Source organism: Piliocolobus tephrosceles, chromosome 6 (assembly GCF_002776525.5).
Source record: "Piliocolobus tephrosceles isolate RC106 chromosome 6, ASM277652v3, whole genome shotgun sequence".
NCBI lineage: Eukaryota > Metazoa > Chordata > Mammalia > Primates > Cercopithecidae > Piliocolobus > Piliocolobus tephrosceles.
The window spans coordinates 138,762,831-138,789,599 of NC_045439.1; the positions used below are offsets into that span (position 1 = coordinate 138,762,831).

The 26,769-nt window shown below is 37.2% G+C and overlaps 1 protein-coding gene and 1 non-coding gene across 8 annotated transcripts in view; both read right to left on the reverse strand.

The window, feature by feature from the left end:
* Positions 1 to 26,769, reverse strand: part of DENND4A (DENN domain containing 4A) — a 132,353-nt gene that overhangs the window by 12,422 nt on the left and 93,162 nt on the right. For all 7 annotated transcript variants that reach the window (XM_023220803.1, XM_023220808.2, XM_023220807.2 and 4 more), the window contains 5 exons: positions 26,639 to 26,755; positions 25,740 to 25,871; positions 19,119 to 20,215; positions 4,871 to 5,060; positions 181 to 275 (listed from right to left, as the gene is read on the reverse strand). In XM_023220803.1, the coding sequence (XP_023076571.1) occupies positions 181 to 275; positions 4,871 to 5,060; positions 19,119 to 20,215; positions 25,740 to 25,871; positions 26,639 to 26,755 (1,631 nt within the window). The remainder of the gene's footprint in view (positions 1 to 180; positions 276 to 4,870; positions 5,061 to 19,118; positions 20,216 to 25,739; positions 25,872 to 26,638; positions 26,756 to 26,769) is intronic.
* LOC111548443 lies at positions 26,207 to 26,310 on the reverse strand. The gene has a single exon (XR_002733419.1). It is a non-coding gene; the product is annotated as a small nucleolar RNA U13 (small nucleolar RNA).

The window sequence follows — 26,769 nt, forward strand, 5'->3', positions numbered from 1 at the left end:
ACTCCTGACCTCAGGTGATGCCCCCATGTTGGCCTCCCAAAGTGCTGGGATTACAGGTGTGAGCCACTGCACCCAGCCTATGTATTTAGCTTCTATTACTCTACCTGGGATCACCAATACTTAAGAAATGTGAATTTTATAAAGCAGTATATGAAGATTCTCTTTTGCACAAAAGTATACCTCCATTGCATAGTTCTGGAAGATATTTGTATTACTCGCATTGAAGGAAGATGTCACTTCTGATTTCCCAGGTAAGGCAAACTTCGACAGGGATCCTGTTCATTAGTGAAAAACAAAGAACAGAAACCATTAAAATTAATGAGAAAGGATATAAGAATCTTTCATTTCCATAAGTTCTCATATAAAATGTTAACCTATTCTAGTCAAAATATTAAAAGTAATTAGGAAAAACAAAAAATGAACAAGATTTTTTCAAGGCATGAACTTTTGAGCACAAACCTAAGGAAATGTGCTCTAATTCTGCTCATCCCCACATCTGAGGTGTGATCACTCATCACTGACTTATTAAGCACTCCGTGTACAGAATAGAAAGCATTCTAGTCATTAGTAATTACTATTGTGCTGTTTCTATTTTTTCATGTTTAAAATACAGAAAAGTATTTAGTTCCAAGGTCTAAAAAGTGTAAAATAGCTCATTTTTATTTCAAATCATGAAAAGACTTAGTGGCAATTCTCTCCTTGTAAGGGTCTTTTAAGAACTAGAATAGCTGGGCATGGTGGCTCATGCCTGTAATTCCAGCGTGTTGGGAGGCTAAAGTGGGAAGATTGCTTCAGGCCAGGAATTTGAGACCAGCTTTGGCAACATAGTGAGACCTTGTCCCTACAAAAAATAAAAATAAAGAACTAACTGGAGGTGGTGGTGTGTGCTTACAGTCACAGCTACTTGGGAGACTGAGGTAGGAAGACTGCTTGAGTCCAGAAATTTGAGGTTACAACGCGAGTGTGAGCAGCAGAATGAGATCCTGACTCCAAAAAAAAAAGAATGATGAATCTTGCTCTTTGCTCTTAAAATACTAGAGAAGAATTCCCAATTGTATTCTTAAGAACAATAGGATATTAGTAAATATTAAGACAATAACAATGAAAAAGTAAGGGAAGTTTTGTGATCAAATCAGTTGTCGACAGTGATTGTATCTTGTCAGTAAAACTGGAGGTGATCTATGTTATATCCTCTCAGCACAATTTTTTTCTCTGTCATTTCTACATTTTATGAATGAGTTTTTGTTTTTTTTTTTTTTTTTTTTTTGAGACAGAATCTCACTGTTACCAGGCTGGACTGCAGTGGTGTGATCTTGGCTCACTGCAACCTCCGCCTCCTGGGTTCAAGTGATTCTCCTGCCTCAGCCTCCCAAGTAGCCGGGACTAGAGGTGCATGCCACCACACCCAGCTAATTTTTTGTATTTTTAGTAGAGATGGGGTTTCACCGTATTGGCCAGGATGGTCTCGATTTCTTGACCTTATGATCTACCCACCTCGGCCTCCCAAAGTGCTGGGATTACAGGTGTGAGCCACCGTGCCCAGCCGAGGACTGGTATTTTTATAAAGATAAAGATCAAAAGGCCAGGCATGGTGGCCCACGCCTATAATCCCAGCACTTTGCGAGGCTGAGGCAGGTAGATCAGGAGTTTGAGACCAGCCTGGGCAACATGGTGAAAACCCCGTGTCTTCAAAAAATACAAAAAAAGTAGCCAGGCATGTTACTGTGTGCCTGTAGTCCCAGCTACCTGGGAAGCTGAGGTGGGAGGATCACCTGATCCCAGGAGGTGGAAGCTGCAGTGAGCTACGACTGCGCCACTGCACTCCAGCCTGAGTGATAGAGTGAGATTGTCTCAAAATAAATGATAAACAAAGGTCAAAAAAATTAATGGTGTAAACTACAAGTCCACAAGAAATAAGAGGGGATGGGAAAACATGGTAAACACCACCATCAGGATGCAATCAGCATGATCCAAACTAAAGACTTGATTGCTTCAGCAAATAAATAACAAGGAAGAAAAAAACCCAAAAGGTCCAGAACTACCACTGGTCCTACTCCCTACCATGTAGAGACAGCCTAGAGAGGCAGAAAGCAAGCTGAAATCTCACGCTGTCCTTTAAGATGCTTAGCACTGGTGGTAAATGCAGTTCTTCCCTTGATGCTTCTTCCCAAAACCTTCTGTAATCCCTCTGCTACAGTTAGTTCAAAATTGCTTCCCAAAACCTTCTATTAGCCTTGACTAATACAATCATTTATTTGAGCAGCCTACCTTTTGTATCTAACTAATCTACAGTATAGAATATTCATTTTAATACACATGAATCAGGCTGTAAGTTTAGCGGTATTTGCTTAGACAATGAACTGTTCTTGTATGTTAAAAAAGAAGGGAGTGGGCCTAATCACCTAATTTCTTCATAAATATACAGCAAGGGGGGAAAAAAGAAGGAAAGGAAGGGGAGTAAAGACAAAAAACAGTTAATAGACATATCAGCCAAATGCAAATGCTGACCCTGTACGGATCCCAGTGTGAACAAAGCATCTATAAAATGAGCTTTATAACCATGAAAATTTGAAACTAAATATTTGATATATATGATAAATATCACTTAAAAGTATGACGGTATTATAATTATGTTTTCAAAAAACAAACACTTCAAAAAAGAGACATCCTATATGAGCCCATAAAATGTTCAAAACTAGCCAAGTTAATCTATGGTGTTAGAAGTTAATGTTTACCTGTAAAGAAAGAAGTGACCAGACATGGGCATGAGAGAGGGTTCTAGATGCTATGAGTGTTTTTTCTTGAGCTGAGCGCTGGTTACTCAGGTGTGCTGAACTTGTGAAATGTATTTACATTCATAAAAGTATAGCTGAGTGTAGTGGCTCACGCCTGTAATCCCAGCACTTTGGGAGGCCAATGTGGGAGGATAACTTGAGCCCAGGAGTTTGAGACCAGCCTGTGCAACATAGTGAGATCCCATCTCTACAAAAAAATAGCCGGGTGTGCTGGTGCACGCCTGTAGTCCCAGCTACTTGGGATGCTGAGGCTTGAGCATGGGAGATAGCGGTTGCAGTAAGCCATGACTGTGTCACTGCACTCCAGCCTGAGCAACAGAGTGAGACCCTATCTTTAAAAAAAAAAAAAAGGACACATTATATGTTACACTTAAATAGTTTAAAATAGATAACATAAAAGTCTTTTACTTTAGAGATACATATTGAAGTGTTTATGAATAAAATTATACATTGTCTGAGATTTGCTTGAAATAACTCATTGAAGAAGGAAAAAATGTTGGCAGCAGAGGAGAAAGAGGAACAGATAAAGTAAGATTGGTTATTTGTTGATAATTATTGAAGTTGGGTGATGGATACATGGGGGTTCATTATGCTATTCTTTATACTTTTGCGTATGTTTGAAAATTTCCGTAATAAAAGCTTTTTAAAAGAGCAAAGATACAAGTGAAAAACAAATATTCTATCACATCCATTCTTCATGCCATTAACCAGGATAACTTTCATACGGATCAAATATCTAAATCAGAGGTAAAATCCATATTTGTATGGCCCTGAGCTAAGAGTGTCTTTCACATTTAAAAAAGTTGTTAAAGAAAAAAACAAAAAAGAATATGTGACAGAGGTGTATGTGGCCTGCAAAACCTAAAATATTTACTACATAATGCTTTACAGAAAAAGTCTGCTGGCCCCAGAAAATATTAAGAAGGAAACCAGGTAAGTATCAGAAGAAAACACTGATGGATTCTTTTACATCTTAAGGAAAGAAAAACCTTTTCTATCAACTCACAATCCAGAAGCAATAAGGGGAAAGACCGATACATTCAATGACATACAATTTAAAACTTACATATGGCAAAAAAAACAAAACAAAACAAAACAAAAAAACACCCAAAAAAACAAACTTAGATAAACTACTTGCAACTTATATAAGCAACAAAGGATTAACTCCCTAATATAAAAAAGCTACTAAAAACATTAAAAAAAAGGACCAACAATTAAAATGTAGGCAAAGGACAGTCCACAGAAAAAGAAATGCAAATGGTCCTTAAACAGATTCTCAACTTCATTTATAAGAGAAATAGAAATGAAAACTAAACTGAAATACATTCCTCACCTATCAGATGGTAAAAATCCAAGTGTGCCAACGTATTTTGTTGACAAGGCTGTGGGGAAATATGTATTCTCATATACTGGCAGTGGGAATGCAAAATAGCCTGAGGAAGGGAACTTGGCAATATCACTTCAAGGAAGAATTCTGAAGTATCTTCCAAAGACACACTGGTAAAAATATAACACATATGCATTATAGCATTAGAAAAACTGGAAACTTAATGTCCATTAATAGGGAAATGGCTACAATAAATTATGATACATCCACACATGATGTATAACTATAATTTTGTACTATATAGCTGAAAAAATGAATGGGGGACATTGCTATGTGATGATATGGAATGATCTTCAGAGTATATTAAGTGACAAAAGCAAGGGGTAGGAAAGTATTGACAGTATGTTACCTTTGAGTAAGAAGACAGGGAAGTAATAAGAAAAAAAAAAAAATATATATATATATATATATACCTATACCTATATTTTTAAAAAAGCAACAATGGAAGGATAAACCAAAAATGAATAAAAATGGTTGCTTCTAGGGATAGGGAGAAAACAGGATGAGGGAGTGGGGATGAAAGTTACAGTTTTGTGAAAGCGCCTTGGTTTTATTGTTTTGACTTTGGAACTATACAAATTGTTTACAAAATTAAAAAACAACACTAAATCATAAAAAAAAGTGAAAGTGTCACAATTCAAATGAAACTACAAATCAAATGCAGCATGACAGAACTGTTTGGACAAACCTTCCAAGGATGCAGAACTTTCCAGGCTTATTCGGCTGAGATCAATTCTCTTAGTCCCTGAAGTAGCACTGGTCTCTTGAGAGGAGGTAGCTCCGTCCAACTCATGGCAGACATCTTCATCTGTTAAAGAGGTAGATTCAGAATCCTGGGCTCCCACTGAAGAAAGACTGGTACGATCAGAACTTTGATCCTAAGGACATAATTATAAGCTTAATTTCTCATACATTTAAAGGTAGTTAATTAAAAAGTCACTTCTAAGGCAGAAAAAATACTTATCACCTAACTACCCAGATGATCAGCTGAACTAATATTACAACATCTAGAGAAAAAAACAACCAATTTTATAAAGGCATGCTCATTTGGACAAATGTGCTGCAGTTCAATTTTTAAGAAATCATTTTTTGGTTACAGTGAAGTATATACTAGTTAGTAAGGTGAACCTTGTTGAATTTTAATCTCTATTTATTGATAAGTTTCCTCTCTAACAAAGTATCACCCAAATATGAAACCACTAGAATTATGTTTTATTCTTTTCCACAGTAACCCAGTTTCAAAGATATCTATATTTCTACTTTTCATTTTTGAGAACACTGAAGTTAAAAAGTTAAATTTTTTCTGGTTGTATTAAAAATACATGAGAAAATTTGGTAGCTGTAGATTTTTATATGAAAAAAATTTAATACCTATAATTCTACTACTCAGGTAATACAACCTACTTTTCTAGTCATGTGTGCGCATATTGTTATTTTTAATCATATAGGGTAAAAGTATTTTTTTTGAGACAGGGTCCACTCTGCTGTCCAGGCTGGAGTACACTGGGCAATCTCAGCTCACTGCAGCTCTGTCTCCCAGGCTCAAACAATCCTCCTGTCTGGGAGGATTGCTCCCAGTGGCTGGGATTACAGGTGTGTGCCACCGTGCCTGGCTAATTTTTGTACTGTTGGTAGAGACAGGGTTTCGCCATGCTGGCCAGGCTAGTCTTCACTTCTGACCTCAAGTGATCCACCTGCCTTGGCCTCCCAAAGTGCTGGGATTATAGGCCTGAGCCACCATGACTGGCTGGGCTTTAACATTTTTATGTAGTAAAATATTTTCATCCTTTATGGGTTCCAAGGTCTGTATCTTGCTAATGAAGTATTTCTCCACTCCTAAATGAGAAAAAAAATCTTTTTAAAATTTTGCACTTAAATATCTAATCCATCTAGGATTATTATTTTTTTTGTTCCGTGAAGGGCAGGAATCTTTTCCTCAAGTGGATAGCTAAGTGTACCAATACATTTACTTAATAGTCTCATTTCCCACTGATGTTAAATGCTATTTTTTCATACCCCAAACTTCTATGTACATAGACAGTTTTATTTCTGGACTTTTCTCCATTCCACTGGTCCATTTATCTGTTTTGCATTGATTAGCAAACTGTTTTATAGTTTTAGCATTAGTTTTGTTAGTTTTGGGGCAGTCTCTTATCTTTTTTTTTCAAAGACAGAATTTCGGTCTGAAGCCCAGGCTGGAGTGCAGTGGCATGATCTCGGCTCAGCGCAACCTCCACCTCCTGGGTTAAAGCGATTCTTGTGCCTCAGCCTCCTGAATAGCTGGGATTACAGGCGCCCACCACCAGGTCCAGCTAATTTTTGTATGTGTAGTAGAGATGGGGGGTTTCACCATGTTGGCCAGGCTGGTTTTGAATTCCTGACCTTAAGTGATCTGCCCGCCTCGGCCTCCCAAAGTGCTGGGATTACAGGCGTGAGCCACAGCACCTGGTCTCATACTTTTCTTTTTCAAAATTTTCTTGATTATTCTCATGTATCTTCTCTATCAATTTTAAAGCAGCTAATTATGATTTGTATTATTTAGTCACCAGGTATTTGGTTTGCCTTTTTTTTCTTGTATTTTTAGACTACCCTAATTTGGTTAGAACTGAAACCTTTACAAGACTGAATCCATCAGTAAATTATGTCCTTCAGTAAAGTATTATAGTTTTATTCATGTAGGTATTATATACTTGATGTTATGTTTACTTCTAGACATTTCATGTTTGTGTTCTAGTGAATTAGCTCATATTTTTCCATTACTTTTCTAACTGGTTACTGTCATATCCAGGAAAGTTGTTTTACAAATGTTTATGTTGTTTCTAGCCACCTTACCAGTTCAAACAGTTTTTTCAGTGGTAGTAGATAACCTCATTTATGAGAATATCAAGTTTTATTAAATTATTTTACAACATTTTATCTATCATTTTTTGTTTTGAGACAGTTTCACTATGTCACCCAGGCTGGACTTCTCAGGCTCAGGTGATCCTCCCACCTCAGCCTTCCAAGTAGCTGGGACTACAGGTGCACACCACCATGCCTGGCTAATTTTTTGTTTTTTTAGCAGAGACAGCATTTCACCATGTTACCCAGGCTGGTCTTGAACTCCTAGACTCAAGTGATATGCCTGCCTCGGCCTCCCAAAGTGCTGGGATTACAAGCATGAGCCACTACGCCCAGCCTTTATCTCTCACTTCTTTTCCTTGCCTTCTGGTATTGTTAGAATCCAGAATGCTGTTGGGTGGCTGGCACAGGTGTTTAGCGTGCTTCCTTCCCTTGATCCTGACTTTATTTATTATTTTATTATTATTATTTTGAGACAGAGTCTAGCTCTGTCACCCAGGCTGGAGTGCAGTGGCGTCATCTCAGCTGACTGCAACCTCTGTCCTCCACCTCCCAGGTTCAAGTGATTCTCCTGCCTCAGCCTCCTGGGTAGCTGGGACTACAGGCGCATGCCACCACACCCAGCTAACTTTTTGTATTTTTAGTAGAGATGGAGCTTCACCGTATTAGCCAGGATGGTCTCGATCTCCTGACCTCATGATTTGCCCACCTCGGCCTCCCAAAGTGCTAGGATTACAGGTGTGAGCCACCATGCCTGGCCCGATCCTGACTTTAAAAGAAATATTAATGACATTTCACTGTTAGGGATGGTGTTTACTATAGTTTTTTGATACTCAATCAAGTTAACTAAGTTTTCTTCTATTTCATCTTTTTTTAATTTTATTTTTTATAACATTAAACATTTTTTTTTTGAGGTAAGGTTTTGCTCTGTCATTCAGGCTGGAGGACAGCGGCACAATCACGGCTCACTGCAACCTCCACCTCCAGAGCTCAAGCAATCTTCCCACCTCAGTCTCCCAAGTAGCTGGGACCACAGGCATGCATCACCACCCCTGGCTAATTTTTTATTTTCTAGAGATGGGGTTTTGCCATGTTACCCAGGCTGGTCTTGAACTCAGACTCTCTCTTGAATGACAGAGCTCAATGTGAGCATGTCTGCAAGCAGGCCACCCTTTAGAGTGCTTGGATGGGGAATTGGAAGAGAATGTACAGGGCGACCAAACAAAGGACGGTTTTACTTTGGTTGGTGGATACTTCAGTATATTTTAAGTAGAGTGGGGCTTCCTTAAAAAAAATCTGGGCTAATAATGAAATTTTGGAATTACTTTTAACCCTACTTTCTTTCTCATCTCAATACCTGTCCTTGGTATCTCTCCTTCACTCTTAGTACTTAAAGATTTCATACCTTTGTGAGCTGGAGTATTTCATTTTCACAACTACTCCTGTAAGAGGAAAAACAATGCCTAGCTGAACTATTCCCTAAGTAGTCTTTTAATTTAATCACCTGGCTGTGTAATTTCATACTTCTGCCTGCTCACCTGGGCTTCATTCACAAGAACACTTCTCATCTTGGTAGCTGATCTCTCTTATTACTACTTTGGAGGCTATACTTTCTGTATTCAGGCATTTCCATCAATCCAGTTTCATTTGCTTTCTCATTTTAAGGTATGAAAATTTCTCATCTCCCGATGGCATACTTTTCTTCTTTCATTGCTTTGATGGATTTATTATATCTATTTTTCTGTCATTTTAATGGGATTTTGAGGAGGAGGGAATACAGATGTGTATTTTAACATCCTGAACCAGAGGTCTTGTTGCTGTTTATCCATAAAACAATTACTTAGTATAAAAAATAAGTCAAATAGTTGAATTTTTCTAATTAAAATACAGATTATGCATGTTTGAAATTATAAAAAAGAATTTTACATTGAGAGACATTAAATTCTTTATATGCAGAAAAATTAATGAGACTGAATTTCATTGAGTATAGCAACAATAACCATTTATTTAGTGTCTTCAATGAAGGCACTGTACAGACATATCTTGGAGGTATGGCAGGTTCAGTTCCAGACCAACTCAACAAAGCAAATATCACAGTAAAGCAAACCACAAACTTATTTCCCAGTGCATATAAAAGTTGTTCACACTACACTGAAGTCTACTGTACAACAGCATTATGTCTAAAAAATGCCATAAATTTAAAAATACCTTATTACTAAAAATTGCTAACAATCATGTGAACCTTCAGCAAGTGGTAATCTTTTTGCTGGTTGAGGGTTTTGCCTGGATGTTAATGGCTGGTGACTGAATAGGGTGGTGGCTGCTGAAGGTTGAGTGGCTGTGGTAAAGAAGAGGACAATAATGAGGTTTGCTGCATTGACTCTTCAAGAAAGATTTCTCTGTAGCATGTGATACTGTTTGACAACTTTCTTTGCTCATTCATAAGAAGCAACTCTTCATCCCTTCAAGTTTTATTGTGATTGCAGCAATTAAGTCACATCTTCAAGGCTCCACTTCTAATTTTAGGGTTTTGCTATTTTCACCATATCTGCGTAATTCCTCCACTGGTCTTGAACCCCTCAAAATCATCCTTGAGAATTGGAATCTATTTCTTCCAAACTCCAGTAATGTTGCTATTTTGATCTCCTCCTATTAATTATGAATGCCATTAATGGCATCTAGAAGAGAATCCTTTCCAGAAGGTTTTCAATTTATTTTGCCCAGATCCATCACAGGAATCACTATCTTATTGTAGCTATAACTTTATGAAATGTATTTCTTAAATACTAAGTTAAAAGTAAAAATGACTCCTTGATCCATGGGCTGCAGAATGAATACTAGCATGAAAACAATAAATCTTGACATTTCTTTTTTCATCATTCAACTTGACTCCTTGACATTTCGGTTTTTTTTGAAGATGGGGGTTCAATTCTGTCAGCCAGGCTGGAGTACAGACAGCGATCTCGGCCCAGTGCAACCTCTGCCTCCCAGATTCAAGCGATTCTCCCACCTCCGCTTCCTGAGTAGCTGGGACCACAGGCGTGTGCCACCACACTGGCTAATTTTTTGTAGAGACAGGGTTTTGCCATGTTGCCCAGGCTGGTCTCAAATTTCTGAGCTCAAGGGATCCGCCTGTCTCAGCCTTCCAAAGTGCTGGAATTACAGGCATGAGCCACTGCACCTGGTGACCGCTTTTCTATTGGAGCTCTTGCGTGACTAGGTGCATTGTCAATGAGCAGTAATATTTTGAAATAAATATTTTTTTCTGAGCAGTAGGTCTCAACAATGGGTTTAAAACATTCAGTAAACCATGCTGTAAACAGATGTGCTGTCATCCAGGTTTTCTGTTCCATTTACAGAGCACAGGCAGAGTACCTTTAGCAAATTCTAGGATTTTCAGAATGGTAGATGAGCATTGCCTTAATTTAACATCGCCAGCTACACTACTCCGTAACAAGAGAGTCAGCCTGTCCTTTGAAGCCTGGAAGCCAGGCGCTGACTTTTCCTCTCTCGCCATCAAAGTTCTAGATGGACATCTTCTTCCAATACACAGCTGTTTCATCTGCATTGGAAATCTGTTGTTTAGTGTAGCCACCTTCATCAGTGACCTTACATAGATCTTGTGGATAATTAGCTACATCTTCTATATTAGTCCTTGCTTCATCCTGCACTTTTATGTTACAGAGACAGCTTCTTTCTTTAAACCTCATGAGCCAACCTCTGCTGGCTTCAAACTTTTCTTCTGCAGCTTCCTCAGCCTTCATAGAACTGAAGAGAGTTAGGGCCTTGCTCTGGATTAGGCTTTATCTTAAGGGAATATTGTGGCTGATTTGATCTATCCAGACCACTCAAACTTTCTCCTTTTGGGCAATAACACTGTTTTGCTGTCCTATCACTCATGTCACTTTTAATTTCCTTCAAGAACTTTCCCTGTGCATTCACAACTTGGCTGTTTGGTGCAGAAGACCTCACTTTCGGTCTTTCTTGGCTTTTGGCATGCCTTCCTCACTAAGCTTAATCATTTCTAACTTTTGATTTACAGTGAAAAATGTGTGACCCTTCCTTTCATGTGAACACTTAGAGGCCACTGTAGGGTTATTAATTGGCTTAGTTTCAATATTGTTGTGTCTCAAGTTATAGGAAGGCCTGAGGAGAGGGAGAGAGTCAGGAGAATGGCCATTTGGTGGACAGTCAGAAATCACACAACATTTATCGATTAAGTTTACCATCTTATATGGGAACAGGTCATGGTGTCTCAAAACTATTACAATAATAACATCAAGGATCATTGATCACAAGTCACCATAACAGATATAATAATGAAAAAGTTTGAAATATTGCAAGAATTACTGAAACGTGACACAGAGACATGAAGTAAGCACATGCTGTTGGAAAATGACACCAATTGACTTGCTCAACACAGGGTTGCCACGAACCTTCAATTTGTAAAAAGCATGATATCTGTGTAGTGCAGTAAAGCAAGCACAATAAATGAGACATGCCTATGCTAGGCTTTAAAAAATATTATTTATTTTCATCTTTAGGTGGGATCTTTCTGACATTAGTGATTGTGTTCTCTTTTTCTAGATCAGTCTAGCCAGCAGCATGTCAATTTTGCTGTTCTTTTTAAAGAATCAGCTTTTGGTTTTATTGATATTCTTACTCTTTCCATCTTTTCAGTTTTACTGATTTCTGCTCCATCTTTATTACTTCCTTCTTCCTACTTACTATGAGCTTACTTTGTTCTTTTCTTCTAGTTTCTTAAGGTAGAACCATAAATCATTAATTTTAAATCACTTCTAACTACAGCATTTAAAGCTGTAAGTTAACCTCTAAGCACCTCTTAGTTGTATCTGACAAATTTTGATATATTTTTGTTCATTCCACTCAAACATTAAAATAATTTCCTTTATGATTTTATCTTTGATTCAAATTATTTGGAAGTGTGTTCAGGTTTTTCTTGATCTCTTACTTATTCTTAGTGATTTGTAATTGAATTCTATTGTGGTCAGAAAATATGCTTAATTTAAAAAGAAACCTTATTGGGGCTTAATTTTCATGTTATAACATTCACTCATATTAAGTCTACAATTCAATAATCTTTGTAGTAAATTTACCAAGTTTTAGAACGTTTCTAATTTTAGAAAATTTTTACCACCCCAGTAAGATATCTCATACCCATTTACAGTTTATCTCCATTGCCTTCCTAACACCAGGCGACCACTAATATACTGTGTCTACAGATTTGCCTTTTCTGGACATTTCAGATCAATGGATTGATACAATAGATTCATATAATATTTGGTCTTTTAAAATCTGGCTTAATTCATCACCTCAAATTTGATGAATTTGAGGTTCATCAATTTTTTTTTTTTTCTTTTTGAGATGGAGTCTCGCTCTGTCGCCCAGGCTGGAGTGCAGTGGCGTGATTGCAAGCTCTGCCTCCCAGGTTCACGCCATTCTCCTGCCTCAGCCTCCCGAGTAGCTGGGACTACAGGTGCCTGCCACCACGCCTAGCTAATTTTTTGTATTTTTAGTAGAGACAGGGTTTCACCAGGATCTCAATCTCCTGACCTCATGATCTGCCCGCCTCGGCCTCCCAAAGTGCTGGGATTAAAGGCGTGAACCACCAGGCCCGGCTGGTTCATCAATTTTTTAAGGCATGTATCAGTATTTCATTCTTTTGTATTGCTCAATTATATTCCACTGTATAACACATTTTACCTATTTTCCAGCTGATGGAAATTTGGGTTGTTTCCATTTTTTGGCTTTTATAAGCAATGTTATGAATATTCACATAAAATCTTTGTGTAGGCTACGTTTTCATTTCTCTTGGGTAGATTATTTAGAGTGAAACTGCTGGGTCATATGTTATATTAATGCTTAGCTTTTAAAGAAGCTGCCAGACTGTTTTCCAAAGCGGCTGTACCATTTAACATTCCCACCAAAGAAGTATGAGGGTTCCCATTTCTCCACATCCCCTCCACTTGTCATCTTTTGGATTACAGCCATTCTTCTAGTGAGTGTGAAATGGGATTTCACTGTGGCTTTGAATACAATTAACGCCTAATAACTAATTATGTTGAGCATGTTTCATGTGATTTTCAGCCATTCGTATCTCTTCTTTGGTGACATATCTATTTAGAACTACTTTTTACTTGGGTTGTTTATCTTATTATTGAGCTGTGTGAGTTGTTTGTATATTATGGATTCAAGTCATTTACTAAATAAATACAGAATTTGCGTATCTTTTCCCCAGTCTGTGGCTTTTCATTTTCTCACATTTTCATTTTTGGAACACAAGTCTTGAATTTTGGTAATGCCTAACCTATCAAATTTTCCTTTTATAGACTGTTTCTGGTATCATACCTAGGAATTCTTGGCTTAATTCAAGGTCTTAAAAGATTTTCTTCCTATATTTTCTTCCATTTTTTTTTTTTTTTTTTAAGACAGAGTTTTGCTCTTGTTGCCCAAGCTGGCGTGCAATGGTGCGATCCCAGCTCACCACAACCTCCACCTCCTGGGTTCAAGCGATTCTCCTACCTCAGCCTCCTAAGTAGCTGGGATTATAGGAATGTACCACCACGCCTGGCTAATTTTTTGTATTTTTAGTAGAAACAGGGGTCTCACCATGTTAGCCACGCTGGTCTCAAACTCCTGACCTCAGGCGATCTGCCCGCCTCAGCCTCCCAAAGTTCTGAGATTACAGGCATGAGCCACCACGCCTGGCCCACAATTTTTTTTTTTTTTTTTTTTTGAGATGACTCTCACTCTGTCGCCCAGGCTGGAGTGCAATGGTGCAATCTCAGCTCACTGCAATCTCTGCCTCCCAGGTTCACGCCATTCTCCTGCGTCACTCTCCCAAATAGCTGGGACTACAGGTGCCTGCCACCACGCCTGGTTAATTTTTGTATTTTTAGTAGAGATGGGGTTTCACTGTGTTAGCCAGGATGGTCTCGATCTCCTGACCTCGTGATTCGCCTGCCTTGGCCTCCCAAAGTGCTGGGATTACAAGTGTGAGCCACCGCCGGCCCACAATTTTTATAGTGTGCTAGCTCTTACATTTAGACATCTTATCCATTTTGTGTTAACGGCCGAATATAAGTTGAGTGTCTACATTCACCTACAGTCATCCCTCAGTATCCACAGAGGATTGGTATTTGCATATAACCTATGCACATCCTCCTGTAAATGTTAAATCATCTCTAGGTTACTTATAATACCTAATACAATGTAAACGCTATGTGAATAATTATACTATATTATTTGTATTTATTTATTTTTAATATTTTCAATCTGTGGTTGGTTTAATCCATGGAGGCAGAACTTGCAGATACAGAAGGCTGACTGTATTTGCACGCAAATATCCAATTATCTCAGAACCATTTTTTGACAAAAACTATCATTTCCCCATTGAATTGTCTTGGCATCTTTATTGAAATTTAAATGACCATAAACATAAGAGTTTATTTCTGGAGTCTAAATTTTATTCTCTCATCTATTCATCTCTGTTTATGCTAGCAGCACACTGTCTTGGTAACTGTAGCTTTGTAGTAAATTTTGCAATTGGGAATTGTGAGTCCCCCAACTTTTTCTTTTTCCAAATTGTTTTGGCTATTCTGGGTCCTTCTATTTTCTATATTAATTTTAGGATCAACTTGTCAAATTCTACAAAATCCTGCTGGAATTTTGATAGGGGCAATTTTGATATATATTTAGATGCCAATGTAGGGAGGGTTGCAGTTTAACAATACCGAGTCTTCAATTCCATGAACAAGGAATGTCATTCCATTTATTTAAATCTCCTTTAAAATCCCTCAGTAATGTTCTGTAACTCTACAATGCACTTTGATTTGGATCCTTTTCAATTGACTGAGGTTTTTTAAAAGCCAAACATGGTTTATCTTGATGACTGTACTGTAAACACTTGAAAAGAACGTGTGTTCTGTAGTTGCTGAGTGTATATTCTATAAATGTCAATTATATAAAGGTAGCTGATTGTGTTGTTGAGATTTGTCTTGACCTTCTTTTGTTAGCTCTTCTATCAATTGAGTTTTTAAATGTCCTACTAAGATTTAGAACTCCCCTTAATTCTACCAATTATTGTGTCATTGTTTTGAGGCTCTGTGATTTAGTGAATATACACGGATAATCATTGTGTCTTCCTGATGAACTGTTTCTTATAATCAATATTTTTGAGAGACTGAGTCTTGCTATGCTGCCCTGGTTGGCCTAGAACTCCTAGACTCAAGCAATCCAGACCCTCCACCTCAACCTCCTGAGTAGCTGGAACAACAGGTACATACCATAACATCCAACTCCTCATCATTATGAAATCAGTCTGTTGCCCAGGTTGGAGTGCAGTGGCACAATCACAGCTCACTACAGCCTTGAACTTCTGGGTTCAAGCAACCTTCCTGCCTCAGGCTCCTGAGTAGCTAGGACTACAGGTATGTGCCACCATGGCCAGCTAGTTTAAAAAAAAAAAAAAAATATATATATATATATAGTACTATACTATATATAAAAAATACTATATATATATAGTACAGACAGGGTCTTGCTACGCTGCTCAGGCTGGTCTCAAACTCCAGGCTGGTCTCAAACTCAAGCAATTCTCCTGGCTTGGCCTTCCGGAAAGCTGGGATTACCAACATGAGCCACCATGACTAGCCTAACATCTGCCTTTTAATTGAGGTGTTTAGATTGTTATCATTTAATTACTGATATGGTTACCTCTAGTCTATTTCTCTGTTCCCCCTTTCTTGGCCTCTTTAAGATTTCCTGTTCTCTGTAAGACTATTTGAATATTTTTATTGGCTACACCTCACTGTATTTTTTTTAACTCAGTGCTCCAGGGATTACAATATACATATCTAATCATTTAAAGTCTATTTGGAGTTAGTTTTATATCATTTCATATTTAATAATATAACTATAATGAAGGTCTGTGGGGGTAAGTTCCTTTATTACTGATGTTTACTACTGTCAAACATCTACACATATTGAAAATTCCATGAGATAATGTTACTATTTTTGTTTTGGGCAATTATAGGTTTTTCTTTAAGTTTTGGAGGAAAAAGAGTAATATTTTCTAATAATCAGCTATTTACCATTTATTTTGCATTTCTTTTATTCCTGAAGATCCAGGTTTCTCTTTGGTATCATTTTTCTTCAGTTTAAATAACTTCCTTCAGCATATCTCATAGAACAATCCCATTGCTCATGAACTCTTTTATCTGAAAATGTCTTTATTTCACCTTCACCCCTGAAGAATATTTTTGCTGGATATAGAATTCTGAGTTGACAGGTCTTTCTTTCAATGCGTTAAAGGTACAATTCCACTAAATTCTTCCCTCCAAGGATTATGATGAAAAGTGCATGGGTACATTCAAATCTTTATGGCTCTGTAGGTAATGTATACTTTTTTGTTAATAGCTTTCAGTGTATTTTAAATTTCTTTAGCAGCCATTTTCTTGTTAGCAGGTGAATATCTCTGCTTTTTAGCAGTTTACTTTTGATGTGTGCAGGTGTGGTTTTGAGTTTACTCTGTCTAATTTGCTGAGTCTCTTGTATCTATAAATCTGTATCTTTCACCAATTTTGGAGGTTTCAGCCATTATTTTTTCAAATCTTCAAGTATCTTTTCTAACAAAATCTCTCTCTTCAATTCTTCTGGAACTCTAGTTATCCATATTTCATTTGTTCCTTTTGATACTGTCACACAAGTCCCTGAGGCTATGTTTATTTTTATAAAAATCTTTTCTCTCTTCTTCTGATTAATTTCTATTACTTTATCTTCAAGGTCACTAACTTTTCATTGTCATCTCCATTCTGTTATTTAACCCATTCAATCAGTTTATATTGGATATTATATATTGCAGTTATAAAATTTGTTTTAATAAATTATATTTCTTGCTAGAATTTATTTTATTTCAAATGTGTTTTCCTTTACCTAAAAGAACCAGTTATGGGAGCTGCTTTAAAGTTTTTCCCTGATAGTTCCAACATCTGAGTCATCTTGGAGTTGTCTTTTCCTTGAGAATGGTCACATTTTCCTGGCCCTTTATACCAAGTAATTTTGGATTTTATCTTGGACACTGAATATTATGTTATGTAGCCTGGGTACTGTTATAATACTTCAGAGATTGTTGATGCTCTTGTCTCAGCAGGCAAACAATTGAGTTATATATTCAGACTGTAATTCATGTTTTACTTTTTGTAGGCAGTGAACTTTTAGTTCAGTTACTTAAGCCTTTTCTATTCCAGTTTGCATCTGTCCCATGACCGTGCAGGTCAAGGGGTAGGGTGAAACTTGTATGGGATTCCCCTCAAACTTTCTGCACAACGAGGCCTCTTTCTCAGGCTTCTCTGTTCAGGAAATATGGGGTTTCTCTTGAAGTTTTATCTGCCAGAGGTGCCATGCCATGATGTGACTGCCCTTGGGGCAAAGATGCATGAGGAAAGAAAATGATAAACTCATTTCTGTGTTGGTCTCTCCCCAGAAACCGCCTGCTTTTATTTATTTTTCAGAATCCTTAGTTGTTTTTTATATTTTGTCTGGTTTTTAAGTTATAATCATTGGGAAGGATGGGCTGTGGTGGCCTTATGTTACCACAGTGGAACCAGTATTTTCACCCCAATTCCTAAAGAATATTTTTGTTGAGTATAGAAAAATAGGTTGACAGTTATTTTCTTTCAGCACTTTAAAGACATCTTTCCAGTGTCTTCTGACATCACAGTTTCTCTTCAGAAGATCACTGCTCCTTTGCAGATAATGCATCTTTTTCTCTGGCTCAAGATTTTTGCTTTTTATTTCGTTTTCAGTTCTAAAATTTATGCTTGATTATTTTAAATACATTCCGATTATCTAGTGAAATCTTCCATCTTTACAGTTATTTATTATACCATTTCCTTTATATTCTTGAACATATTATAATTATTTCAAAGTCCCTTGTTAATTCAAACATCTGGATCACTTGAGGGTCTCTTTCCATTATCTGCTTTCTTCATTTTTCAGCTATGTTCCTGTCTCTTGGCACAGCTATTTTTAATTGAGTGACAGACATTGTACATTAAAAACTGTAAGGATTCTAGATGATGTTTTATTCCTCTAGAAAAGGCACAATCTTTTCTCTGTTGATAAGAGTAAAAGCTGATTATTTTAACCAAATCACAAATGACCCGAGTCAAGTCTAGGTTGCAATTTCGGTCAGGCTTAGTCTACCTCTGATTTGTCAGTGTTCCTAAGGCATACCTCTGTAAGTATTCCAATTGAGGCCCTCCTCCCTCTGGCAGCTCCTCAACTCTAGCTATTATGATTCCAGGACCATGAAACTGCTGAGAACTTGATTTCTCACAGACGTTCTACTTACCCTTCTCATGCCGTATCAAGTATTTGGAAAATGTCTTGAAGGAAGAAAATCTTCAGTGTATTTGAGGCCCTTAAAGTCTTCAATTTTGTCTCTCTAACCCACAAGGTCCCAAAAGTTCTGATAAGGGAAAGCCTAGATTTACAACCTAGTGCTTCATGTCCATAATTAGCAAATCCCCTCAGGGAGAAAGCAGCTCTAGAACTTCAGCTCACCTCTCTAGAATCCTGACTCTCTGCTTTCTAGTTACTTCAGCAGTTCTCTGATGACTTTAAACAGATACTTTCTCTATTTCATCTAGCTTTTTGCTCTTAGGGGAAGGTATGTAAGTCTACTGTAAGTTACTCCATCCTAATCAGAAGGGCAAATCATATGCCTGACTGGTAATTTTTGAGGGCATATTGGACACACTATCTGGAAAAAAAATCTGCATCTTGAAGGAAATATTGAAATTCAGTAAGTACTTTCATGTAACACTAATTCTTACTCCAGCTACAAATCACTGTCTTTCAAAACTGAATTACAAATATAACCTTAGTAAATTTTCTTTTCTTTGAAGTTATTATTACAGTTCCAATTCTGATACTTAACAAAACTTACACACCCCATGAGTCCTTTTTATAAAGCTATGTTTAGGAAGAATAGTTAAAACAAGTAAGAGGCTTTTGGTGGTGATGGGTGTGTATGTGCGACAGTAAAAGTAGCAAATACTAACCAAACTTACCTTAGATGATGTGGTGTACATGGTGAATCTTGAATACCATTTGCTTGCTTTCTCTGCAACTCCTTTTCCAGCAGTGAACATACTGTTTCTTAGAACATCTAGTTTAGGTACTAGTAGTGTATCTAAGTTAAATGAAGGTGATGAGTGGGTTAATGTATCCTGAGATTCTTCCCTAAATGGGCAAGTAGGTGAGAAGGCTGGAGAAGACCAAAGTCTCTCCCTTGGTTTCTCCTCACTTTTTGTGTAACTTTTAGATTTGGTAAGTCTCACTGGCTTAGGAGAATTAGGAGGCAGGCTAGATCTTCTGCATGCCTTGACCAATGGTGGACTTTTCTTATTTAATTTATCATCACATGCCCGTTGTAAATCAATGCTTGGTGTACGACTTGTCAAAGGGCTGCTCATATTATTCATATACATCACAATTTCTTCAGCTAAATCACGCCTAGCAGATGGTGTTGAAATGCTTTTGCTATCATCTTCATCCTCCTCCTCTTCTTCTTTTTGCTGCTGTTCAGTCTCAGCAACCAAAAGAGAGAGGGGATCGAATCCTGTTGCAACATCAGTTTTTTCAAAAGGTTTTACTGAAAAGCTGCTGTTCATACGCTGAATACTCTTGGGATTTTGCGTAGCAACACATCCTGCTTTTGATCCATCTGTTTCACTGTCTAAGTCTTCTAAGTCAAAAATAACAGGAGATTCCACTTTATCTGCCAAATAGTTAGAACCATCAAAAGGTGTATCATCATCGCTAGATTCCTTTTCTAGACTGTCTCTTTTTGATCTTAAAGGTGGCTTCCCAATATCAAGAGTATTTGGTCTTGTGCTTTTTGAGATAACATTTGAAAGAATTTTTGCATCAGCTCCTAATTTTTCAACTATATCTCCAGGGGTGGCTTCCCGGTTAATTCTATTGAGCATAAATCCCATCAGTACCCCTCCACTAAGATTACGGTTTCTATTTCCCCAGACCACTTGCTGCTGCAAATTAGTTTCATTGTCACTTTTGTGCCTTTTCCTGAAGCATCTACTTTGAATGTTTCTTGTTTCATTTGTATCCTCAAGAGATGATATTAAGAGCAGCTCAGGTGTGCTTTCTGAAAAACAAGTAAAGTGCTTTTAGCCATGAAAATACAATAGCAAATGTAAGTCATCTTAAATATTTAAAATTCTAGTGACGAAAACGATAATAGCAAGCACTCACTGAGTGTCTGCTATTTGACAGATACTATACTAGACACCTTACTTGTATTTCCTACTGTAAACATTCCAACATCCTTATGGGTTGAGAAAAAAGGAACACTCAGAGAGATTAATTATCTAGCTCAGAGTAACCCAGTCCTTAAGAGACAGAACTGGGATTCAAATTCAGATTTGTCCAATTATAAAGGGTATGCTCCTAGACATTAGGATGTACCGCTTTTTAAAGATGTCATCAATTAAGATTTATACTAATTCCACTAAATAAATTACAATGGTTTTACAGTTGTGGTTGTACTAGATGACCTTGAGATTCTGAGTCTTCCTTTTTTTTTTTTTTGAGACGGAGTCTGGCTCTGTCGCCCAGGCTGGAGTGCAGTGGCCGGATCTCAGCTCACTGCAAGCTCCGCCTCCCGGGTTTACGCCATTCTCCTGCCTCAGCCTCCCAAGTAGCTGTACGCCATTCTCCTGCCTCAGCCTCCCAAGTAGCTGGGACTACAGGCGCCCGCCACCTCGCCCGGCTAGTTTTTTGTATTTTTTTTAGTAGAGACGGGGTTTCACCGTGTTAGCCAGGATGGTCTTGATCTCCTGACCTCGTGATCTGCCCGTCCTGGCCTCCCAAAGTGCTGGGATTACAGGCTTGAGCCACCGCGCCCAGCCTTTTTTTTTTTTTATTTGGTAGACACAGGGTCTCACTATGTTGCCCAAGTTGGTCTGGAACTCTTGGGCTCAACAAATACTTCTGTTTTGGCTTCCCAAAGTGCTAGGATTATAGGTGTGAGCCACCATGCCCAGCCAAAATTGTGAATCTTCTGTTTATTAAAATGAAAAAAGAAAAAACATCCAAAACATGAAAAAAAATAATGTTAACTTTATCCATAAAGGCTATTTTTTAAAACTTCAAATCCTAAATAATTTTAGCTAAATTAATGTGGCTAAATAATTTTACCCTTGCTTAACATATTGATTGCACATTTATACCAGTCAAATGTTAATGGCCACTTCCCATTTAGAAACACTGTTCACTGCTTTCTACCAAATTACTTAGATGAAAATACTAAATTTTAAGCAGAAATCTAGATCTCTGATCACTTTAATTGTTCTTACTATATGTGGGAGTCCTCTAAAGCATTAGTCTAGGTATAGTATCATCAACTATTCTTCTTATGTGCTTCATCTACAGAATTAGCTCTCTATAGTCAGGCAGGTACTGAAAATGTGCCTTTTCTTGTCAGGTGATGCATGCAAATGGCAGGGCAAGAGAAAAGAGTAGATACTAGAAGTCATAAAAGCCTACATCTAATATTACTTAATAAGCATATACCATTAACAAGAAAAATGACATATCAGAGAGGCAAAGTTTATTGTTTTTTTCATCAGCTTATGATTGAGGACATAGGAAATCAAGAACACACTTTCTTCTGATATTCTGGGAAATTTTCTGCTTCACACGTTAAATATTACTAAAGACCTGGAGGAATCTTGTAACCAAAGATAATACTCTGGAATTGCATTTGCAAGGGTTCCTTTGCAAAGTCAGTGATATGCTACGACCTGAAGACCAAGTTGGTTATCAGACTTTACCAGAGGTTTGCAAACTATACCCATGAGCCAAATCTAGCCTGAGGCCTGTTTTTGTACAGTCTCAAATGGTTTCTACATTTGCAAAGGGTTGTAAAAATCATGCACCCAGAAGACTAGGTAACAGAGATTCTATGTGCCCTGCAAGGCCTGAAATATTTACTATTCAGCTTTTTACAAAAAAGTTTGCCTGATCCTAAGTTTACACACATGCTAAATTACACATGCTAGGCTGGATGCTGCATGCCTCTAACACAAAGACTGCAAACTATTTAACTTCCTTGGGCTAGGTGGCTCTATGACATAATTCCAACCAGTGATATTAAGGTATAGTTTTTTTTTTTTTTTTTGAGACGGAGTCTTGCTCTGTCGCCCAGGCTGGAGTGCAGTGGCGGGATCTCAGCTCATTGCAAGCTCCGCCCCCTGGGTTTACGCCATTCTCCTGCCTCAGCCTCCCAAGTAGCTGGGACTACAGGCGCCCGCCACCTCGCCCGGCTCGTTTTTTGTATTTTTTAGTAGAGACGGGGTTTCACTGTATTAGCCAGGACGGTCTCGATCTCCTGACCTCGTGATCCACCCGTCTCGGCCTCCCAAAGTGCTGGGATTACAGGCTTGAGCCACCGCGCCCGGCCAAGGTATAGTTTTTGAGGGTTTTTGGAAAAACTTCTTTCCTGACAAAAGAAATAGATACGGCTGGTGTTTCTCTTCCCACTCTTTTTGCCCTGATGGGATAGGTGATGTGTGGAGTTACCAATGGCTATACTGTAATCATGGTTAGGTCAAAAGAACTGATGGCAAAACCCCTGAGCCAACATTTAGAGCAAGTGGTTACCTCTGAATTTCCTATTTGAGAAAAATAAACTGCAACTTCTTTAAGCACTGTTAATCACATATTCTGAGACTTAAAGCTGACAGTATGCCTAGCTGATATACTAGCCTTTTCTCAGATCTTTGAACATGCTGTGGGATTCCTTTCTACTAAATAGCCTTTTTATACATGCTTCCTTCTGCTTGGAATGCACCCTCTCAATTCCTCCTTTCTGATCCCTACCCTCATTTATTTTCTACTCATATTTGAAATTTAAGCTTAAAAATGATATGCTGAAGGAAGTCTTCCCTAACAACCCCAAACCCAAGACATATCTATTACATGTTCTCATAGCAACCTACTGTCCCTTTTCATAGTATTTAATCTAAGAATACTTTCGCATTTACTTGATCAATGTCTTCCCATCCCTTCTACCTGCTTTCTCCATGAAGGCAGGATCCATGTTTATTTTTTGTTTCTTATTATAATATACCCCCAGTAGCACCTGAAATATAGTAGAATCTAAAATAATATTTACTGAATGAATACTGTCTATTAGGCAGTAACTGCAGCCAACAAACCAACCTGGAACACAATACATTATATTATAATATTAACTTATTATATTATTGGTAGTTAAGGATCAAAAGTAAAGGCACAGTAAAACCAGAATTAGGCTTGAGAAGCATCTCAGAATTAAACTTCTCTGTGGTTGAACACTCAGTAATTCAATATGTATTTATAATCAAAACATTAAATTCTCAAGATGATCATGAGGGCGGGAGCAGAAGCTCACGCCTGTAATCCCAACACTTTGGGAGGCCGAGGCAGGTGGACTGCCTGAGGTTGGGAATTTGAGACCAGCTTGGCCAACATGGTGAAACCTCATCTCTAATAAAAATACAAAAATTAGCCAGGCGCAGTGGTGTGCACCTGTAATCCCATCTACTAGGGAGGCTGAGACATGAGAATTGCTTGAACCTGGGAGGCAGAGGTTGCAGTGAGCCAAGATCGTGCCACTGCACTCTAGCCTGGGTAACAGAGTGAGACTCCGTCTCAAAAAAAAAAAAAAAAAAAAAAAATCAAGACAGGGTTGTGATTTCAATGTTTGATTTAATCCAATCAAACATTAAAACATATCTTTGTTAATTCTACTCCTGTATATGTATATATATATACACACACATACACACAAACACAAATAAAATATATAAAATATATTTTATTTATATATAATATATATATTTTATTTATATATCATATATTGTACTGCAAAACATAAATAAACCCAAAAAATGCTTTAAATCCTAGTATGTACAAGTATATAATAAGTATTCCTATATATCCCACGTATGGTCTTTGGCAGCAGTAATAAACCCACAGTACTTAACAGATGAGAGTTTTCAAGCCAAAAGCATCAAGGATAAACTAATAACTTTACTTCACACCAAAGAAATCTACTCTAGACTTTTGTAAAATTCACTTGTTCAGCATATAGGGTAACTGAAAGCCAGATGATTAGCCAGATGCTTATTATTCTGACAAAATGTGAAGATCAAAGGATAGTTTACAATCATATTTAAATAAAAAAATTAAATGCAGATCTTAAGAGGAGGGCAAGCATGAACAGACAGCAATGAAAGAACAATAAAATAAAGATCAAACGCAAGTTATTAAGAGTTATAATTAGAAAATTAGTTACAAAGGACTAAATGGTTGTGAAACAACTCTATGACACTGATGAAAATTTTTTTAATGTTTATGTTATAACAATTATCTAACAAAGAAATGCAAAATAAGAGTTATAGGTGATCTAATTTTCTTTTGTTTGTTTGATAGATAGAGTAGGGTTCCGCAAACTTTTTCTATAAAGGGCTAAAGAGTGACTGACTATTGTAGTCTTCGCAGGCCACGTGGTCTCAGTCACAACTACTGAACTCTGCTGTTGCAATGCAAAAACAGCCACAGATAATACATAAATGAACGAGCATGCCTGTGTTCCCACAACTTTATTTATGAAAACTGATGTTTGAATTTCATAAAATTTTCATGCGTACTATAAATATTAGTCTTATTTTCTGACAATTTAAAACTATAAAAACCATCGTGGCTTGGTTAGCTTGCAGGCTAGTATAATAATTGGCTTCAGGGCAAATTTGGTCCTCGGGCCTTAGTTTGCCTTTCCCTGAGCTAGAGGCATATCTAACTGTGTTGCAAAAAAAAACTAAACACCATTGCAGCAAGGCCATTTAAAAACAGAGATATTTCAGTCTAGACAGCACATGTTTTTCAATATTTTTTATAGTACAACATCATGCAAAAATAAGGTAACACAAAAAAAATTTATTAGGTAATCACACTACTAACAATAAAAACTCCGAATCTTATGTCTATTTAATCCCCTGAAAATGGTCTGGTAAAAAAACTTTGAGGCCCAATATTATTCTACTTTTAATCTGACTTTTCTATTAACTACTGATAATTTATGTGACCTGCCAATCACTGAAGTATGCTTTAGTTTTCTCATCTTTTAAATGGTGCTAATATCCCCTTTGATACAAGCATTTCTATATTAATAAATATAAAATAATATTTAAGATGACTTTGAAAAGAACAATTATTGGGTATTGTTACTTAAACTATCTGAAGGACTATCCTTTTGCCTCTGGAAAAACAGGAATAATATGAAAACTAATAAACCATATACTTCATTTGAAACTTAACTAGCTGTATGGTACCCTCAGACTCATCACCTCTGCTGATCTCACTTTCCCCTTCCAAAAAGTACCAAGAGTCTAAACTCAAAAGAGTATACAAGCTGGAGGTTTGCCCCTATGCCTTGTACCATACAAGCTTGAACACAGCATGTTATAAAATATAGAACTCAAGTTACTAAGCTATACCATGAGAGGCTGCACAAAATATTTTTTAAAATCACCTTGGAGAATTAAGACTATTAAAAAAATAATTATTCACTAGTCATACAGATACAATTTATTCTGCACATAACACAAGTGTACTATTCAACTTACCCATGCTTTCTCCTGATATTTTATCAGCACTGTTGTTACTTGTACCAGTGAGGCGAACGATACTGGAAGAATTCTGATAACTGAGCTTAGGAAGGCAATCAGCACTTCCTTTTGCACTCTCACTCTCTGACACTGTAAAGATGAAAATAAAAATATTAATAAAATGAAATCTATATACACTGCAGGAGGTATCAAGAGAAGTTTTCAGTTCTACATATTTTTACTTGAAAATAGGTGATAAGAAAATATGGAACACCTCTATATCTGTTTGTCAACCACAAGTAAGTGATTTCACTTATTTGAGGCCTCGAAGTGTAGATCAAACTACTGAATACTAATCATGCATGAGGTCCATGTACAAACTTTATATTTCCTCATTGATTGTAAAGCAGTGCTTTTGGTGGAGTGGGGAAGGGGGTAAATATAATCACAATCCATTAAACAAACTTTTTTTTTTTCTTTCTTCAGGTCAGATGGGTAATGTGCTGATGTTGTAACAAGGTTCAAGGGTGGCACATCTCACAAACATGCCTGACTACCCAATCATCATGCCCATGAACTACAAAAGGATCACAAGCTTTCAAATATTGTTAAATCTCAAAAAAGAAATACTGTTTCAAGAAATGTATATACACTTCCACTAAATACATGTATTTTGGGAGTCACATAGCATTCATTCTAATGGTATTTGACTTGGGAAGTGTTTTGCCACTGAGGCTATATACTTCATACATAAAGCATTTGTATGAGAGTATGTGGTGGCTGAGAGGGCACATAATGGGAGACAAGAAAGAGTTATGATAGAAAAATGGAAAGTAAAACCAGAACTTTTATAAAATCACCTGCATTTTCTATGAATATAAGTTCACAATTTTATACAATATCAACTTAATACCTACAGGAACTACAATCACTGCCTTTTTTATCTTTTTCTTCTTGAATGTCTTCAGTAGATGTATCCCCTCTTCTAACTTCATCTTTAGATAATGAATTATATCCAAGATCAGACTGGCCACCTGGTAAAAACAAA